Here is a 20,355-nt window from a genome sequence, read left to right as displayed (position 1 = left end):
AGTCATATTATTTTGCTTCGTCCTCCCTAAATATCCGACCAATCTCAACAACAACTCCTCTTCAGCCCAGCGCTTCCTTCTAATGTCCAAGCTACGGACTCTGCATAATATTCACTCCAAACATTGCCCTCAGACACGGCATTTCCACTTCTTCCTGCCTCCTCCTTGCGGCATCCATATAAGTGTGTTGGTATCACTAAACATTCATTCCCCTTTTTGCCGCCATGGAATACGTTCTTTGTTTACACAAATGATTCGGTGCACCACTCACCTTTTTCTTCTCATCAGTTCTATGATTCATCTCGTCTTTCATAAACCCATCTGCTCACAAGTCCACTCCCAGATATCTGAACACATTAACTTCCTCCATACTTTCACCCTCCAATCTGATACCTAGTCTTTCGTTATTTAAATTTTGTATATCCTCATTACCTTGCTCTTTCCTATATTCACTTAGTCCCTTAGTTTACATAGCCTTCCAAATTCGTTACCGAACCTTAGCAACTCCTCAACAAAATTACCCCAAAACACAGTGTCGTCGGTAAAAAGCAACTGTGACAACTCACTTTTTATTAAATTCTTTATCTTTCCACACCACACCTCTACCCTACACCCCTGCATTCACTTCTCTTACAAATCCATTTATAAATATATTAAACAGCCAAGGTGACATCACGCATCCCTGCCTAAGGCTGGAAAATAATCTCTCTCTCTCTCCTACATGTACTAGCCACCTGAACCTCACTATCCTCATAAAAACTATTAACTGCTTTCAGTTACTTACCACTTATTCCATATATCTGCAACATCTACCACATTGCTCCCCTATCCACCCTATCATAATCCTTTTCTAAATCCATAAATGAAACGTGAACTTCAATCCCTTGTTATATGTTTCACTGTAAATACTTGGTCGACACATCCCTACCCTTCCTAAAGCCTCTTTGCTCATCTGCGATCCTGTTCTCCGTCTTACTCTTAATTCTTTCAATAATAACTTCATCATACACCTAGCCAGGTATTCTCAACAGGCTTATTCCTCTATAACTATTACACTCTCTTTTGTCATCTTTGACTTTGTACAAAGAAAATGTGCATACTCTATGCCAGTCCCTAGGTACCTTTCCCCTTTTCATATATTTATTGAATAAATGCACTAACCACCCCAAAAACTATATTCCCACCTGCTTTTATTATATTTGTGTCTTGATCCCATCAATCCCAGCTGCTTTTTTTCCTTTTCATTCTACCCACAGTGTCACGCACTTCATCCACACTCACATCAATCCTAAAAGATGTTATACCTCCCTGGTCAATGCATGAAATCACAGCTTCCCTTTCTTCGTCAACATTTAACAGTTCCTCAGAAAAATTTCCTTCATTTTCCCGATACCTCCTAATTCCCATCTAATAATTCCCAACAGTTTCATAGGTTTTCTCAAATTATTAATCTCGCTAGAAAAACCTTTTCTTATTCTTATCAAAAATTTATGGACAGCACCTCACTCACTCTCTCATTTGCTCTCTTTTTACATTCCCTTATGTCTCTTTCCTCTCCATATACTCCTTCCTCCTTGTATCATTCTGCTTTGTAAATAACCTCTTATGCTAATATTTCTCTCTTATCACTCTTTACCTCATCATCCCACACACACACACACACACACACCTGCAGCCAGACAGGCTAAGGTAAGTGTGGAAATTTTTGGCAATTTTCCCATAATTTGTGTGTAAGATTATTATTATTATTAAAGATTAGCCGGTATTCTCCCGGCCCGGGCCTTTTCCAAGTGGTGGCCCGGCCTTGGCTCCCTCTAGGGCAGTGGTTCCCAAACTTTTTCAGCTTGTTACCCAATTTAACATGCCACATAAAGCATGTTACCCCTTTCACAAAATGTTGTTATTATTGATATATATGGCTAAACGTGAACGTATACAGCCTCGCATACTCTGCTAATCCTAGCAAAACCATTGAAAACGTAAGAACCACACATACATTATATATAAAATTAATAATAGCTACAAATTCACAGTAACAGTGGGTAAATACTAACTATATACTGCACAGGGCAGTACACATACATACCAGCTTATGTCTACCTCGGCTGATGCTCACAGATAAACTGACAGTGTGAAATAGAGGCAGCCTCAGGAAGTGAGTGACGCGTACTGGACAGGTCGATCTGGGCTACTGAGTGACTTTTGTCCTGAAGCATACTCGTCAAAATACTTTTGGGTTTCCACACACTTAGCTATATATTTCTTCTTTTCTAATACTGTATATTAGTTTTTGATGTTTATTGTTATTTGGGTTAACTTTATTACTTACTTATAATAGGTTTACTTTACAACTTTATATACTAAGACAAAGTTAACAATAATCCTCATACCGGGTACCGCATTGTTTTCTTGATTTTCAGAATTCATAACTTTTTTTCTGTCACCCCTCCATTACCCCCCAAAAATGGTTAAATTACCCCAGGGGGTAATTTACCCCCAGTTTGGGAACCACTGCTCTAGGGAGTGTCTGAGACCTAAGTCTCCCATGGGAGGAGGCACAAGTACCTCCTCATCTTTGGGACCAACTGTCCCCAGGCCTAGCCACAAGCTAGGCCTCTCTGGTCTGCCATCCCCGCCACAAGGGGGCTAATGGGAATGACAGTCTTATGAGCTAAAGGCTCGGGCTCGGGCTCAGGCACCTACCCTACCCTAGAAGGGTTAGGTTTGGTGTCGATCTGTGTGTAAGAATTGTTTATTATTATTAAATGTGTCTTCAGTGCAATTTTTTGAAAAATATTAAGTCACATACCTATATTACCTATATTTTCCTTATATACTGTAAAAAGTTGATTGAGGGAAAAATTGTTGTAATTTAGAGGAAATTAATATTCTAATAAGGAAAATGTGCTACACTCCTGGGAGTATCCCTAACTGTAAATTAATGCAAAAGTTAAAACGTTCAGTGACGGAGTAATCGAAAATGGTGGAACGTGTATATTAACTGGTGATTGTGGCAGAATTTGATCGTGGGTCATCGAGGCCGATGTAGGTGTATCGGCAAGAACTGGGAACCACGAAGTGAATAAATATAAGATGCATCTGGAAGCGTTCAGATACATTGTAATCTGGTAATAATAAGGTTGATAATGAAGATAACACTGGACCCGGTGATAATGGCTACCACGTGTACAACAATAATTGTGTTAGCCTCCCGGTGCGATTTTACTCACACAACAGGTAAGGTAGTTATGTACTGGCCAATATTAGTGTACCTGCCGATAGGGAGGCGTTATGACATATCACCAATATAATATCTTGTTAAGTAATTCATATGTTCTTCACTTTTGTTCTTCACAATGTAACTGAACCTCTGTGTTACATAGTAGTACACAAAAAATTACTTGAGTTAAGTCACTCAATTTTTAATAAAGATATATTTCACAAACATTAGATAAGCTAGGTTTACTGGCTTGAAATTCTTGTATTAATCAATATTCAAGAACAATATGTTCTTAATATAAGGTGGCGAGGTGTGAGTGGAGGCGGCGAGGTGTGAGTGGAGGTGGCGAGGTGTGAGTGGAGGTGGCGAGGTGTGAGTGGAGGCGCCGAGTCGGTGGCACTGAAGGAGGGACAATATCGGAGACCTGCTGTTCCTATAGGCACATATATATCTTCGAAGCACATCAATAAATGTATGTTTTAGATGTGCCAGAGTTCTCCCCAGTTATGTGGGGAGAAATATGGCACATCTAAAACAGATTTTTACAGGTAAACGATTGTACTTGACAGCCTCGCCGTTGACTGAAGACTTCATCTTTGACAGCAACAGATTTATTGTACAAACTTTGATTAGTCTTCCTTTAGCACTGCTCACCGCCCTTACTAACTCTACCTCCGTTATACTCTCCATCCTTGTTAGTTTCAGATCAAGCATATTACACAGTTCATACGCCCTGTAGTGGTCTATGAGCCAAGTGAGTTTAGCACACAGTTTGGATAATAATAATAATAAAGCGTAATATATCATTAATGATTAGATGCAAATATTAGTTATTAAAGCAGGGGAGACTTCGTTAAAGACCACGACAGAGGCACATCTCACGCTATAACATACATGCTACAAAATTCGTAGTATTATGTGAAAAAACATATTGTACAATATATGAATATATATACAGAGGTACGTGACAATGCTGAAAACTGAAAGCAAGCGAAGATGAAGATTTGAAGAGATTAGTTGAATTATTTAATGTACACATGAGAAGAGGAATGGAACGTGAAAGAAAGGAGACACGATTTCAAGACTTACAGGAAAAAAATATCTGTTGAGTATAGCAGGTAAAGTATACGGAAGTGCTATAATCGAAAGATACAGAGATCAGACAGAATGTAGTGTGTGCGCTAAGGTGCGTGAGAGGGTGTATGCGTGACCGCGTGCATAAAAGATTGCGTGCGAGAATACGTGATAGAGTGCGTGAGCCTCACCTTTAGACCAGGTAATGGAAGCAATTGGGTAACCAGCCACTGGACACTTCACAGTGAAGGTTTCCCCGGCCACTGCAGACAGGGAACCCATGGCTCGTACCAGCGGACGTCCTGTGATGATAAAAATAATCTATGTAATTGCCTGAAATATTGGGGACTGGAAATTAAACCCTCGTTTCGAAATAAAGATACCTAACTGTTGCATATGTGTCTTACCTAACAACCTGTCGGTATTTTATACCATTTTAATATTCACTCTCAGACACTGCAACACAATGGTATCATGGTACAGAACAGAAAACAACTTGGAAAACTTCTACTAGTGAGAATGGCAGGATTTCAGAGGGACGTGACCTCCCAACGATTACATTCTTACCTCTACCTGTGGCCTACATCTCACCTCCTGGCGGCATATAAGGCTCCATCCTGTCACTTCAACTAAATTGCTTCACAGCAGACGAGACCACACTTCACGATGCACTTCTCGAACAGGGTAAAGATCAAACCAGAGAGTGAGACAGTCAATGACTCCGTCACTTGCAGCTGTCGTCAGTGGCAGACTGCAAGTCAAGTTTAATGCGATTCTGTCGCTCAAAGAGGCCTTCGTTGTCGTCTGTACTGACGACATCGAGACTGAAAAACTCATTACCACCACTGCTACAACCACTCTACGAGATCGTGGATTTATTGTCTTCACTTCCCCAGCTCTGAGGGCCAGGAGAACTGTGTTCCTCAAGAGACTCGACAAGCTCATCACTGCAAAGGCTACCGAAGAAATCAAGTCGTCCATTGAAGAACAGAGCCCTTGGGCCAAGGTGGAATTCATTATCAAAATACCCAATGCCTTTTCCATGCTGAAGGTCACCTTTAGTGACGTCAACATGGCAGCCAGAGCTCTCGCTGAGGGACTGGCTATTCACTACTTCCACATCAATCCAGCCTTCATCGAAGCAGAAAAATTCCATCAAATTTCACAGTGTTCCAACTGTTATTCATACCTACATACCACCAAAGACTGCCCTGCCAAGAATAAGAAGTTCTGCTCCACCTGCGGCCAAGAAGGTTATGACTGCAAGACGTGCACTACTGACTCTCCACCTAAATGCTTGAACTGCAAGAATGATCACCATACTCTTGCTGCCAAGTGCCCAACCAGACGAGATATACTTAAGAAACAACTCCAACAACAACAACAACAACAACAACAAAAAACACTGCGCAAGCGACTACATATGCTGCTATTACCAAGCTTCAAGCAGATACTACCACGATTCTTCAAGCCACGCAAGCTGCATCTACCACTTCATCGCCAGGTCTTGCTGGCGACTCCACCAAGATTCATGTATGCTCATGTGCAGAATGTAGCTGAACCTGGTTCCTTCAACACCACCGTCAACGAACTCTTCAAGCTCAAACATGCCTGGTTTCACATTCCCTGCATCTCCACCTTCCACAGAGATCATAAAATCCACTGCAAATGTCGTCAACATTACCGCTGCTCCACTGCTACCACACCTTCCTCCCGACACAGAGATGGACCAATCAGAGACCACTGAGACGCCGACCGATTCCACCAATGAGAGTCCACCAGCACCTGCTTCCACCTCCGTCACAACAGACCAATCAGGCGCCTCACCTCAATCGTCTCAGCCACCAGCCAAGAAGGTTAAAACACAAGAGCCTTGGGATGCATCCCTACGTACTACAGCCACTCCTTCACAAGAAGTTCAGTTCTTGCCTGGTGTATACTTCTACACATCCAACCAGAATGAGAACGCAATGTACAATCCAGAAATTATTCAACGCCTCCACAACGGGACAGTCAAGTTCACCTGCGACTCAACTCGATCATTCACCACTGAATCCCTGATCAACCTACTCTCAAAAAGTCACCGCTTTGTGGTACTCGACTACACCACAAGGAAGAAATTCAGGACTCTCCAGAATGGGGCTGCCGAAGACGGTACCCTCACCTAGCAGGACTGTCAATGATCAATCACCGTGAAGACAAGTTTCCCCAGCACTTTGCTGCCTGCTAAAGCTGGGGTGTGGCTCCAAAACGAACCCTGTAATTGTTGCCTCCGCCCTCCTATGCTGCTGAAGATGCTAAACGAGAAGACACTTCCCACTTGGGGAGTCACCGCAAGACAGAAGAAGAAGTCACCCTTCAACCGGAGGGTCCCAAGAAAGAATACAGAAGAAAGAAGATGAACGACACCCCCCGCCCGGGAGGCCATCTGGAGAAGACCCGGGCTGGAAGTACCGGCAAACCTACAACAACAACTTCAACTCCACACACAGAAGTCAGACGTACGCGGACAGACACATGGCTTCTGCCGAAAGGAAGAGGTCACGATGTTCCAGGGACAAGATGGAGGACTCGGATTTATAAATGTGGGGCGCAATCCTAGCGAAGAAGTTGCGAGACCACTCCGTGTCATCAGAGGAAGATTCCCCAGATCTGAGAAGCCTAACCATTGATAGTCTCACGAAAATCTTGTCTCTAATGTTGTACAATGACTACAGTAACTGAGCTGGCGTCTATAATGTTGTCTGTGGCTTTACAATGTTGGTGCATGAAGCTTAATCGTAGTTTATCCAGTGCTCTGTTTTTCCTACTAGACCTCCGCAAGTGTCCTCAAGCTTATACTTAGTTTAACCAACATATATATTACATTATTGCTATGACAGTGTCATTTGTAATCTACACAGGACGACAGGATAACAGGCATGGAATATACAATATTAAGTTGTGTATTTAGGCTTAATTATATACATATCACCTGGGATAAAACTCTGTTAATAGCTGTTTTAACGTATTTTTGATTGAAAAGTTGTTTTATGTGTATAAGTTATTGAGAAATGAAGAACTGCTTTGTTAACGGTGTTTCTTGGTTCTGAAGGATATAATAATTTTGAAGCCTTTTTCCTAAGGAATAATCTGTGAAAAATTTGTTAGAACCATTAAAAAATATAATAATAAACTCACATTCTGAATAATGATGTAGACAGTCTACATACTTCTTTCACACATTCCCACTAGAGAAAGAGAGTTACTGGTCTAGGCCTATTTGCTAAAGTTCCGACCAGATGAAAAATGAGACACTTATGCAGCATATGGGTATCTTCAATAATGAGGGAACGTTTCGCCACACAGTGGCTTCATCAGTCCAATACAAAGAAGAAAGGTGCAAGGAGAGGAGTAGTTTGAGGTAAACAGTCCTTCAGCCTGGAATCGATATGTTGATTCAGCCAAGTATATGGCCAGATAAGTGGTTTATGTACTGCAGTCAGGTGAGTGGAAGCAGGAGGAAGCGGGATCACAGCGGAACCATCCACTAGTATAAGTAGATCATCGTCCAAAGGTCGGACAAGTATTTAAAAATTCCTTGTATCAAGTTCCCATGATGTTGCAGTGTCTGACAGATTTGATAAATAGTTTTGAAAACAGACAAGTTGAAGAATGAGACACCAGATATCGGACACCGAGGTAGACCTACGTGGCCCTATCAAATGTTCACTCTGCGCCTACCTGATCTTCCGTCAACACCTCCCCCTGGTCGGATTTTAGCGGCCCTCATTCTGTCCACCTGTGTAATCCATTTCTCCGAATAAACGGTACTAGTCTATAGCCGTTTGTCTTCGACCTTCTACGCTTCCCATGTAGTATACCAGACTCCCCAGAAAAATCAAGTTAAAACCATGACTGAAATAATTAACATTTTAATTACTTTAATAAGTTAGGTTAACCCATGAAAGCCAAGCAGTGTGGTGTACAGTATTCCCATTAGGAAAAATGGAACCAAAGTTATGAAAATTCACTCAGTGAGGAATCATGGGTGTGGGGGGGAGGAGGTGCTGTTTAAGAAATGGGGAACCCATTGATGGAGACCAATAAAGACTGGTTTGTCTTAGGTTCACATGAAACTGATTACCTTCAAGTATTAGAAACAGTCGGAATCATACGGAATATTGTAAAGGAACATTATAAAAATATGAATCTGAGCGCTTGGATAAGATAACGGAGCCTCCAGTTGACTAAGAAGAAAAACATTCTTCCTCCTTAAGCTGTCCACCTGCTCGAGTTGTGTAAAATAACAATAAGTCGGTTCGCTCAAAGAAACCTACAGCCTCTTCTCGTAGTGTGAAAATCATGCATTTTCACTCTCTCCGTCTCCCAGTGGACAACTTCAAAATGATACGTCAAGAGTAGTTTCGCTGCCTAACAGATGCCTGTCCATTTCCCACAGATATTACTGTCGTGAATACAATATTGATCGGCTGTGCAGCAGTCATTAGCATGATTAAAAGAGGAACTTCAAAAACACTGAAAGAATACTTATGGAAAGTGTTCCTTCCCTATGTGAAGCATTAGCTGCTGAGCGTGCAGAAAGTGGACGTTGTTGGAGATGTTTATATTCCAGACAACCTTAAAGTCTCAGCACTAAGCTTATGAAGGAACAACTTTCAAGAAAGTTCAGCCTGACATCAAACTGTCAAGAAGCTGGAAGGATTTTCCAGGAATTGACAATAACATGGCAGAGTTTATGTTACACTTAGTTGACCAGTCTGTAAATCAACAGAAAAATCATATCCACCAAATTATTGTGCGCTCTTTCCAGCTATGATGAAGACAAAATTCCTCCTGCATGCACCTGATTATTATTATTAAAGTCAAAACAAAGCGCTAAACCCAAAAGGGTCATACAGGGCTGCAGGTGTAGGGTTTAATATGCTTGATCTGAGACTAGCAAGGATGGAGAGTATGACGACGGTGAGGAGTGCTAAAGGAAGTATAATGAGAGTTTGTGTAATGAATCTGTTGTCCAAAACTCAAAGAGGGAGTTTTTGTCAAAGGTGGAGCCGTCAGCGAGGAGGGAAGATAAAGAAAGAGTGTTCAAGCAGTGACGACGTCGGACGTAAATTCTGAGTGCTCACTGACAGACAGGGCAGTCCAATTTGCACAGAGTGGAATTGGGCGCCTCTCAGTTAGATACACATGAGTGAGACGTGTGTGCCCAATGCAAAGACGAAGACAGGAAAGCCTAGTCTCCCAACCACGGATCCTAAACTCAGCTTGATAGAAAGTAATTTGTTATGAATTACCTCAGACAACGATGTTGCCATCGGTTGCGAAGGTGGTTAAAGATTACAGCATAATAGTCTGAGAATGGAATACCTCAATATGAAACTGGGAGGTCAAGTACCGCTGACCGCGCAGCAGAGTCCACCTGCTCGTTGCCCTGAACACCAACGTGATCAGGGATCCGGCAGAAAACGATGTGATGAATGGTTTTGAAAACCGACAAGTTGAAGAATTGAGACACTTATGCAACATATCGCAATCTTTACTGAAGAAACGTTTTGCCACTCAGTGGCTTCATCAGTCCAATACAAAGTAGAAATGGGTAAGGAGAGGAGGAGATTGAGGTAATCAGTCTCTCAGCCTGGAATCAATGTGTTCAGTCCATCACTCTTGTAGGAAGTACAGCATAGTGCCAGAGAGGTGACTTATATACTGCAATCAGGTGAGTCGAAGCAGGAGGAGGCGGGATCACAGTGGGACCTTTCAGTGGTGTAAGTAGGTCGTCGTCCAAAGGTTGGACAAGCGTTGAAGAAGTCTTTGTACCAAGATCCCATGATGTTGCAGTGTCTGACAGACGTGATGATGACGACGACCTACTTACACTAGTGGCAAGTCCCACTGTGATCCCGCCTCCTCCTGCTTCGACTCACCTGACTGCAGTATATAAGCCACCTCTCTGGCCATGTGCTATACTTCCTACAAGAGTGATGGACTGAACACATCGATTCCAGGCTGAGGGACTGATTACCTCAATCTCCTCCTCTCCTTACCCATTTCTACTTTGTACTGGACTGATGAAGCTACTGTGTGGCGAAACGTTTCTTCAATAAAGATTCCCATATACTGCATAAGTGTCTCAATTTAGAAAACGATTTCTTCGTTTTTGCTAGAAATGCAGCTCAACCAAAGTTGTATATTAAGAACTAGGGGATGAGTCGAATTAAATTTTTGATAGCTTGCGAAGCACTAAAGGAATCTGAGACTACCACAAATGTTAAGGTAGGCCTGAACGCAATAAGGTTAATTGCTATGAGAGCTGCGTACAGTTCAGCTGTCAAAATGCTACCTGACCTCGCACAACACTGTCCGGGGAGACTGCCACAAACCTCACACCGTCAGAGGATTTAGAACCATCAGTGTAAACTGAAACGGCATGAGAATGAGACCGAAAGGGGTTAAGAAAAAAGGAGCGAGAAGCAACTGTAGGTATTTGAGCTCTAGCGCCTGGCAGTGAGGATGAACAGACACGAACTGTCTGAACCTCCCAAGGTGGAAGAGAAAACTTAGAGTGCTAGAGGAATACATAAAGGAAGCAACTGAAGAGAATTCAATAACGAGCTGAGACAAAGAGAAAAAGGACTGAGTAAACAGTGGTGACGAACAAATAATGGGCCTCTACTAACGTCCGCTTGTATCCTGTATGTAGAAAGATCGTGAAGGTCATGAGTGTACAAAATAAGAGAGGCAACTGGTATCACGTTGATCGTTCAAGGACGGAACATTCGCCTCAGTATATAGGCTCTCGACAGGGAAGGAGCGAGTACCTAGACATAAACGTATTCTCTGATGATGGGTAGGCTCAAGTGTAGGAGTTGCAGGAGAGGCCGCTGAATATAACTAGTCACAATACTCTAATTTTGATGAACTTAATGGCTGAATGCCGACCAAGGAGATTTCAACGATCCGCCCCTCACGAAAGATGAGCGAGGATTTTAAGGAGGTTTAGCCGGCTATGGCAACCTGCTTTCAGGGAAGTAATGTGAGGTTTCCAGGACAGCTGGCAATCAAACAAAAAGCCGAGAAATTTGACGGTGGGGATATGGGACCCATACAGGTACAACTGAAAATCAGAGACAACAGAACATCTGGTAAAAGTAATTTGGTGCGTTTTAGCACCAGAATTTTAAACCCAATGAGTAATGGCCCAATGGAAACACGGTTGACAGCATTCTAGAGTGAGGCTGCTACTAGGCGACAGTCGGCTTCTGCACAAGCTATAGCAAAGTCAACAATATTAAGTGATGACCAAATATCTGATGGTAGAAACGAGGACATATCATTTATAGCTAGTAGAAAAAGAGTGGTAATAAGTACACAACCTTGAGGGACACCTTCAGCTTCGACAAAGTCCGGGAAAAGTAAATTAGCCCGAACACGGAAATATCTCTCAAATAAGAAGATTTTAAGGAAACGTGGTAGATTACCTCGGAGGCGTAAGGAGGGAGCTTGGGCCAAGATGTTGTGTCTCCAAGTATTGTCACATGCCTTTTAAAGATGAAAAAAGACTGCGATAACTTGAGTAATTACTAGCAAAGGCATTATAAACATAGGCACCTCAGGGGAGTAATGGGTCAATAGTGGAGCGGCTCTTACGAAAGCCAAATTGGCTAGTAAAGAGACTATTGTGTGTCTCAAAATACCACACCAAACGTCTATTTACTAGACGATCCATTCACGTGAAAACTGAACTGGTAAGAGTTATGGGAAGATAGTGTGAGGCATCATGACGCGAGTTCTTGGTTTACGAAAAAGCAGAACAACGGCAGTTTTTCCTAGCTTGGGAAGAACGCTTTGCGACCAAATACAATTAAAAGGATTTAACTGGTCTGACGGATGTAAATGCTGAAAAGCATACGAATATGAATGCCATCAGGCCCAGCGGCCGATGATCGGCTAGTGTTGACTAGTTCTAAAAACGCAAGAGGCAAACTATAAGACTCTCTGCTAGAGGAAAAGTCTAAATATAGTAACTCTTTGGCAGACTTGGAGGAAAAAAAAGAGGAGCACGGATGGAGCCCCTGAGAGATACGGAGTAGATGATTTCCAGTTTCTGTGGCAACTTCAAGAGGGTTCGCAATTGTGACATCGGTAACTCTAAGAACGGAATCTGGGTCTGGAGAGTATTTACCACTCAGTTTCTGTACTTTTTTCCAAACTGCACTCATAGAGGAAGCCGAAGTAACGATAAAATCAATCCTGCCAACAAGTGCTTCTTGGATGACGCATCGGGCGACCGCTCTCGTCCCTTTAAAATCAAGGAGTTGCTCTGCGGTCCTGTTGTAACAATATCAGCCCCATGCAGCACGCTATAAACGCACTGCACGGACACAAGTAGCAGACCACTAATGTACACATTTCTGAGGGTGCCTACCTGAGATTTGAGGGATTATAATCGAGGCTGTTAAAACCGAGGAAAAAAATATTTGTAATAGTTCAGCAACGGAGTACGAAGGAGATGGTTCATCACTAAACACAGTCTGACGTGAGTAAATGACCCAATTCGCCAGTTCAAACTGCCAGCGTGGGCTACGAGGGGGTCGAGAATACGTATGAGAAGTAAGTAGGATAGGAAAATTATCACTGTCGTGTAAATCAGGGAGCACAGATCAGATAAAGTAGAACGCAGTTGAGGAGAAGCAAACTGAGCTGAGAATTTGTGTGCGAGGGTCGGAGTGGGAGAACCCGTACTTAAAATGTGGTATAGCAGGTGGTGCAGCACAACAGTTCCTATATCAGGTCATGAATAGGACTGTAGATACATGTGGGGCTGTACTGGCAGTTGCAGCTTTTCCTCAGAGGCTGTGGAAGTTAGGAAGACGTTATGGTCAGACGGAAATCTTTACTGCGTATTGTTCCTGGTCGAATTTTATCAAATACGTAAACAGATACTCTGCGTTATAAGGCAAACGAACATATTAAAATCACATGCAAAGAGGTCACAAGTGAGGTTACTGGGAGAAAAATAGGTCAAACGATATATTATGGGCCGAAGTGTGGGGAAGGAGGGAGAGGGAGGCGCGCAGCCAAGAGATTTCTTTTTTTATCATAGACTATTAATAATATGAACGACAGGACTTTCTAGAGTGTTCGATAGAGTTAAATAAACCAACAGTAGCTACATCCAGAATCTTGACTTAATTTCTGTTTATTGATATAACATTGAACAATGTAAGCGTTGTTATCGTCCTTCCTGTAAGCACATTTATGTTCCTGTCGGCTAGTCTGAAAGTTATGCCCAGCCGTGTCACCTATTAGAACTTTACTACGTCCAATACACGAAATACTGTGAATACCCTGCAACAGTGGTACTCAGGTGTTTGCAAGGTCTGATGATAGCATTTATGGGTTTGGTGGTTACGCCAGTAATGTTCAGGTTGGTTTATCGGACGAAGTGGGTGAGAGTTAAAGCAACCTACTTTTCAGTAAGGACTATACGACAATCAGTGTTAATCTTTTATTTGAGTAGTGTAAATGAATAAGACATTCTTTTTCCCAGGAGTGGATGGTGTGTGATAGGAATTTTAGGGCTGAGAAGGCATCTTCAGTGTATTTCAGTTCCTCCTCAAGATTCATTCACCGCACACTGCGAGGGAGTGGAGAAAAAAAAAACATAATGACTCCTCGTTTAATAATCTTGGGGTTGTCGTGGAATAGTGTTTCAAGTCATCTTCATTAAAATATTTTCTATAAACCTTGTGTCGAAGAGTTCCTCCCTGGATGAGGAGGACGTCAGGAAAGGGTAACGAGTCATCACTTTTTTTCTCCAAAGCCTACAGCAAATTGTAGCGTAAGATTAACAGAGTTCAGTGTGTCCTGCAATACTTGAGGATTAAAACGCAGTGGGTCAACGATCAAGATATCATCAACACATCTCAGTTATTTGATATTGCGTGGGCTCATATTCCTGAAGCACTTAATATAACTGTTGACCAAGATAGCACAGAAGGGAAAACAAATCGCATGTCATATTTCTGTCTGTAGAGGTCATCACCAAAGGAGAAGAGGTCGAGTCAAACATATAACTCGATCAGATCCAAAGTGTATTTTTTTTAAGGAGACGAAGAAATAGAAGCAGTAGAGTATCAGCCAAGGAGTGTCGTACCTGAGTCTAGAGAGAAGGTCCCCAAAATGGCTGAGATTATAAGCGCAGAAAGTACCTAACAATTTAGATAGGTGTCTGGCTGAAATGTTCCATTGCTCCCAGAAAAAACCTTAACACTGATCGTCGTATTGTTATCCCCTCAGGACAAATTACTTCCGGTATTACCCCCATTTTCAAAACAAAATCAAATATGGATCTTGTTGTCATTACCAGTAAAATATTCAGTCATCATCAGACGTCGCAGTCCCAGGAGTTCCACTGTTGTGGCTTTTGCAGCTTATCTAGAGAATGTAGTAGGATTCACATCAGTGAAACAGCGTGACCTTTAAACTCGTTTGCAGAAACACATATATACATGCAGGACAGACAATATCAGGTGCGTTGTTCGCCGCAATCTACACACACACACACACACACACACACACACACACACACACACCATGAATTATCGGGAGAAGACAAACGAAATGCAACATTCTGGAAGTAGCCAATCTTTTTTCATCTGATTCTACGAAATGAATTAAGATAATGTACGCATTGGCAGGTCCCATTGTTCATAAAGACTCTTTAATAAAAATGTTTCCCACTGGCCAGGCGGGACTCCTGTCCCTCTCACATAGGCAACTTCTCCAGTGACCTCTCTAGTGACCTCTCTCGAGCGAGATGACCTCTCTCGAGCGAGACCTGAGAGTGCCCGTTTGAAGCATAAGACAGAATACGATGTTTTCTTTTTATTAATTCTTGATAAAGTGCAATTCTGGAAGAAAACAGTCGTAATAAAAGCTTTCCTGCATACTGGGTGTTTTTCTCACCATTATCACCTTACTTTCCTAATTCTACTTGGGACAAGCAAAATCTTCAAATATCTTGCTGCTTAAGAAATCAAGATATGAAGAAAGTCTTTAAATCTTACCTGGCCTTACCATGACTAGGCCTGGGAGGCCTGGTCATGGACCGGGTAGCGGTGGCGTTGATCCCCGGAAAAACCACCAGGTAGACTCCAGGTAGGAAGGAGGGAGAGTTCGAGAGTCAACGCCTCCGCTTTCCGGTCCTCGACTAGGCCGGGTTCTATGATTTAACCGGATGTGACCAAAATTCTGCTTCCTAGATAAAGACAAATAAAATGCCCATGCAACTTGGAGGACATTGAGTAAGCGTACATGTACATGTCAATCACTGTCACACAAACTGACTGCAGATGTGTGTGTGTGTGTGTGTGTGTGTGTGTGTGTGTGTGTGTGTGTGTGTGTGTGTGTGTGTAATTGTACTCACCTAATTGTGGTTGCAGGGGTCGATTCACAACTCCTGGCCCCGCCTCTTCGCTGGCCGCTGCTAGTTCACTCAGCCCGCTCCACGAGCTTTATCATACCTCTTCTTAAAGCTTTGTATGGATCCTGCCTCCACTACATCACTTCCCAGACTATTCCACTTCCCGACAACTCTGTGTTTGAAGAAATACTTCCTAACATCTGTGATTCATTTGAGTCTTCGACTTCCAACTGTGACCTCTTGTTTCTGTGTCCCATCTCTGGAACATCCTGTCTCTGTCCACCTTGTCAATTCCTCTTAGTATTTTATATGTCGTTTTATTATATCCCCCCTATCTCTCTTGTCCTCCAGTGTCGTCAGGTCGATTTCCCTTAACCTCTCCTCGTAGGGCATACCCCCTAGCTCTGGGACCAGTCTAGTTGCAAACCTTTGCACTTTCTATAGTTTCCTTACGTGCTTGGCTAAGTGTGGGATCCAAACTGGTGCCGCATACTTCAATATGGGCCTAACGTAAACAGTGTACAGGGTCCTGGACGATTCCTTATTAAGATGTTGGAATGCTGTTCTTAGGTTTGCTAGGCGCCCGTAAGCTGCAACAGTTATTTGGTTGATGAGCCCCTCAGGAGATGTTCCCGGTGTTATACTCACTTCAAGATCCTTTTCCTTGAGTGAGGTTTGTAGTCTCTGGCCAACTAGACTGTACTCCGTCTGTTGCCTTCTTTGCCCTTCTCCAATTTTCATGACTTTGTAGTTCTGCGTGGTCCTCGTCCGATTGAATTCTTCTCTTCAACTTCACATCATCTGTAAACAGGGACACTTCGGAGGCTATTCCTTCCGTCATGTCGTTCACAAATACCAGAAACAGCACTGGTCTTAGGACTTACCCCTGTGGAACCCTGCTCGTCACAGGTGCCTGCTCTGGTACCTCGACACGAACCATGACCCGCTGTTGTCTTCCTGACAGGTATTCCCTGATCCATTGCAGTGCCTTCCTTGTTATCCCTGCCTGGCCCTCCACCTTTTGCACTAATCTCTCGTGTGGAACTGTGTAAAACGCTTTCTTACAGTCCAAATGCAATCTACCCACCCCTCTCTCTCTTGTCTTACTGCTGTCACCTTGTCATAGAACTCCAGCTTGTGACACAGGATTTCCCGTCCCTGAAACCTTGCAGGTTGTCATTGATAAGCTCATTCTTTCTAGGTGTTCCAACAGATTTCTCCTGATAATCTTCTCCATGACCTCGCATACTATACATGTCAGTCACACTGGTCTGTAGTTTAGCACTTCATGTTTGTCTCTTTTTTTAAAAATTGGGACTACAATTGCTGTCTTTCATACCTCAGGTAGTCGCCCTGTTCCGACAGATGTGTTGAAGATTGTTGTTAGTGGTACACATAGCACCTCCGCTCCCTCTCTCAGGACCCATGGAGAGATGTTATCCGGCTCCATCGCCTTTCAGGTATCTAGCTCGCTTAGCAGTCTCTTCACTTGGTGTACTCCACCTCTCCGTCTTTCTGGAGTCCCTTCTGTCTCCTCTGTGAACAGTTCTTTGAATCTCGTTTTGAGCTCCTCACATACTTAGCTATCGTTTCTTGTGACTGCCCCTCCTTCCTTCCTCACCCTGATTACCTGGTCCTTGACTGTTGCTTTCCTCCTGATGTGGCTGTGCTTTGGGTCAGATTTGGCTTTTGCTGCTATGTCATTCTTGTAATGTCTTTGGGCCTCCCTTCTTACCTGTGCATGTTCATTTCTGGCTCTACGACTGCTTCCTTATTCTCCTGGGTCCTTTGCCTTCTACACTTCTTCCATTCTCTAACACACTTGGTTTTGGCCTCCCTGCATCTTTGGGTAAACCAAGGAATCTTCCTGGCTTTTTCATTAATTCTGTTACCCTTGCGCATAAATCTCCCCTCAGCTTCCTTGTATATTGTTTTCACATATTCCATCATCTATTTTACTGACTTCCCTGCCAGTTCTCTGTTCTGCTGAACCCCGTGCAGGAAATTCATACCTGAGCAGTCCCTTTCTTGTAATTTGGCTTCATGCATCTAGCACTTCCTACTTCTCTCTCCACTTGTAACTCTACTATGAATTCAAAGCTCAGAACCACATCATCACTGTCCCCGAGGGGTGTTTCATATGTGATGTCCTCAACATCTGTACTACTCAAGGTGAATACTAGGTCCAATCTCGCTGGTTCATCCTCTCCTCTCTCTCTGGTAGTGTCCCTTACAGTTGGTACATGAGGTTTTCCCGTACCATCTCCGTCATCTTAGCCCTCCACGTTTCTGGGCCACCATGTGGCTCCAGGTTCTCTCAGTTGATTTCCTTGTGGTTGAAGTCGCCCATAATCAGCAGCTTTGTCCTGCTCACATGAGCCCTTCTGGCCACTTCAGCCAGTGTGTCAACTATCGCTCTATTACTTTCATCATACTCTTGCCTTGGTCTCCTGCTGGTCTGTGGTGAGTTATACATCACTGCAATTACCACCTTGGGACCTCCTGACTGAAGCATTCCTACTATGTAAGCTCTTGCTTCTCCTCTGTCTCCTCTCTCCAGTTCATCAAATCCCATTGGTTTTTGATGAGCAGTGCCACTCCTTCATTTCTCTTTCCTGTGTCTTTCCTCAGGATCTGATATCCTGTTGGGAATATGGAGTCTGTTATCATCCCTGTGTACTTGGTTTCTGTTAGAGCTATGTTATCCGGTGATGCCTCTAACTCTTTCGTGCCACTCCTCCCACTATTCATTATGCCAACAGCGTTTGTGTATTATACTTTCAGTTTCCTCTCCAACACAATGTTTTAGGGGGTCTGTGAGGGTGGGGGACCTGGCAGTGTGCTGCAGGATTCTACAGTGTACTATGGAGTAGGGGCTGTAAGTGTGGATGGTGGTTTGTGTTGGGATAGTTTGTTTGGTTGTGGGGTTTTGGGGGTGGTTCTGTGTGTGCTTGCACTTACTACTCTTGTTGTCCTCTACTGATTATGTCTTTGTCTCCCTTCCTAGCCCCTTTTGCTTTTGTGTCCTCTCCCTCAGCTGTTGCCATTCTGTTTTTGTTTTGTATCAGTCTAGGAATACCCTCTTGTACTCTGACGATTCCTTCAGCCATGGTTTCTCTTGCAGGATCCTGTTTCGCACTGTTTCTATGTTGAAAATCAGCTTGACTGGCCGATTTCTTCCCTGCAAGTACCCCCTATTCTCTGAAAATTTATTATCTCAGACATTTCCTCTTCGCCTATTACTTTGATGATGTTTTCAATCTCCTGTCTCTGCCATCTTTCATTGTGTGTCCTCCCCTCGCTCTCCTGAAGCCCATGAAGAAACATTGATTTTTCCCTCTCCTCCTCCTGTTGCCTTTCCCTGTGTCTCTGGCTCCTGTTTATACACAGCCATTTTCTCCTTTATATTTTCCTGTAGCTCGTGGTGACATGGTCATGCCTCTACATGTGACATCTCCCCTTCTCCACCTTCACCCCTCTCTCCCACCACCATCCCCGCTTGCAATTGCCCTTCCCCTTCATTCCGTGGCCCTGCCTGGTGGGCTGATAGAGCCTTAGCTCAACTTATGTCTCCTTCCTTTCCGTAACGACACGATTTCAAACAAACCAATCGTGTCATTATATGTCAAACCAATCGTGTCATTGAGCTAGAGTTCTTCATGGCCACGCTAGTTGGAGATTCGTCTGTAAAAAACTTGCATTTGTTGTCACAGTTGTGCCTATGCTAACCTTCCTATGGTGTATAAATATACCTAGTTGGATGAATTTTATTGTGGCTAGCTGGCCCAGTGGCTAACGTGTCGGTCTGGGGTTTTATGACTCTCTGATCATGGGTTCTAACCCCGACCGTGGTATGGTTTTCTTTATGCGATATCTCCTCTATTCAGTACCCCTGTAACTTGTTTCAGCCTATTTACCTCATTCTAGGGCCCTTGACCTGGCTTCTGCAGCCTCGCCTTGTGCCTCCATCCTTCTCTCCATTTATACAAAAAACTCACCTAGTTTGCTCTCCCACTCTCTTTCTATCCATTTGCATTGCTGTGTGTGGTTTTTTTTTTTTGTGTGTGTGTGGTTGTGTGTATACTCACCTAACTGTGCCGACCTAATTGTGGTTGGAAGGGTCGGGTCATAGCTCATGGCCCTACCTCTTCACTGATTGCTACCGGGTCCTCTCTCTTCCTGCTCCATGAGCTTTATCATATCTCTTCTTGAAGCTGTATATGGACCATACCTCTGCTACATCACTCTCCAGACTATTCCACTTCCTGACATCTATATGACAGAAAAAATACTTCCTAACATCCCTGTGACTCATTTGAGTCTTCACCTTTCAACTTTGACCCCTTGAAACATCCTGTCCCTATCCACCTTGTCAATTCCTCTCAGTATTTTATTTGTCGTCATGTCTTCCCTATCCCACTTGCACTCTAGTATTTGCACATCGATTTTCCTTAAACTCTCCTCGTAGAACATGCCTCTTCGCTCCGGAAATAGCCTTGTTGCAAGCCTTTATACTCTAATTTCTTGACATGCTTGACAAGGTGTGGATTCCAAACTGGTGCTGCATACTCGCGAGTCCTGAACGATTCCTTACTGAGGTGTCGGAACGCTGTTCCTAGGTTTGTCACCTGCC

General features: G+C 43.3%; 1 protein-coding gene across 1 annotated transcript in view; it reads right to left on the bottom strand.

The window, feature by feature from the left end:
* Positions 1 to 20,355, bottom strand: part of LOC138851235 (cell adhesion molecule Dscam2-like) — a gene marked incomplete at its 3' end in the record, with an annotated part of 206,258 nt that overhangs the window by 172,458 nt on the left and 13,445 nt on the right. The window contains exon 2 of the mRNA XM_070080113.1: positions 4,486 to 4,596. Within this exon, the coding sequence (XP_069936214.1) occupies positions 4,486 to 4,596 (111 nt within the window). The remainder of the gene's footprint in view (positions 1 to 4,485; positions 4,597 to 20,355) is intronic.

Source organism: Cherax quadricarinatus, unplaced genomic scaffold, assembly GCF_038502225.1.
Source record: "Cherax quadricarinatus isolate ZL_2023a unplaced genomic scaffold, ASM3850222v1 Contig152, whole genome shotgun sequence".
Classification (NCBI taxonomy): domain Eukaryota; kingdom Metazoa; phylum Arthropoda; class Malacostraca; order Decapoda; family Parastacidae; genus Cherax; species Cherax quadricarinatus.
Note: the sequence above shows the minus strand (reverse complement) of the source record. Positions and strands in the feature narration are given on the sequence as shown.